Genomic DNA, 1,169 nt, shown 5'->3' on the forward strand with positions numbered 1-1,169 from the left:
TCTGAGCCCCAGCATCAATTCATTCCTGGCAACGGAGCTGTGTATGGGCGGACACTGATAGCATAGACTTTCCCCATCCCAATTTCCAGATGGGTGAGAATCTTACAATTCCACTTAAACTACATAAACCTTATGGTTATATCGAGAAGGTTCATACATAATATTATTCACAAAACACTCACCTCTTTAGTAAACTTTAATGTTTGTAAAGCTAACTCTCTAGTAGGTGACATAATCATAGCTCTAGCTCCATTTGATGAGTGAATCTTTAACTGCTCAAACAGTGGAATCAAGAAAGCTGCAGTTTTTCCACTACCTGTTCTAGCCATTGCTACTACATCTTTACCATTCATAATAATAGGTATTGTCTGAAATAGACAGAAACCTCATGAATATTGATATAGGTTGCCCCCCGATTAGTAAGTCAATAGACTACCATTATGTCAATATTACAATAATAAAACAATGTCTTTTGAAATACTTCATACATTCTTCCCTTCTACTAACAATTAAGGAAAAGTCCAGTAGAACCTATACTTACCTTTCTTTGAATTGGTGTTGGTATTTTATAGCCTTTATGTTGAATACCTTTAAAAGTATTAGTTGATAATCCTAAAATTTAAACAAATTTAACATAAGGAATTTAATCTATTGTAATCATATCAAACTAAGTCATCAAAATTAAATTGATCTTGCTTCAAGGCTTCGACTGATTTGAGTCATTTCTTAAACAGGGTTCATACAGCACTTTGCCTCAAAAATTCAAAGACTTTTCAAGGACTCTGGGCTTTGAAATTCTAGGACTTTTCAAGGATATTAGTCTGACAGAATACACATGTACCTTACTTCTGAACTGTGAAATCAATACAGATAGTTAATATTTGTCAATGGGGTTAATGATAAAAATATACACAATTTGACTCAACTCAAAATTCAACGACTTTTCAAGGGTTTTTTATGGTGTTTTCAAAGACTTTTTTTGAAATCAAGGTTTTTCAAGGCAACGGACGGGATTCAAGGAATATACAGACCCATTGACTGAAAACCTCCAGATTTCTTTTTCTTTCTATTTTGACTTCTAACTAAATCTCTTGTATTTGATACTTCATCATCATAATCATCATCACTTTCATCGAAATCATTATTCTCTTCATTATCCTTTATCTTTT

General features: G+C 32.8%; 1 protein-coding gene across 1 annotated transcript; it reads right to left on the reverse strand.

The window, feature by feature from the left end:
* Window positions 1-167: 167 nt before the first annotated feature.
* LOTGIDRAFT_148869 (hypothetical protein) lies at window positions 168-574 on the reverse strand (the record flags this gene model as incomplete). Its single annotated transcript, XM_009049512.1, has 2 exons — window positions 168-368; window positions 542-574. Coding segments are annotated over 2 exons (234 nt in total), but the record flags the coding sequence as incomplete, so codon positions are not given.
* Window positions 575-1,169: the final 595 nt, after the last annotated feature.

The sequence above is a fragment of the Lottia gigantea genome (assembly GCF_000327385.1).
Source record: "Lottia gigantea unplaced genomic scaffold LOTGIsca_13711, whole genome shotgun sequence".
Taxonomy (NCBI): Eukaryota; Metazoa; Mollusca; class Gastropoda; family Lottiidae; genus Lottia; species Lottia gigantea.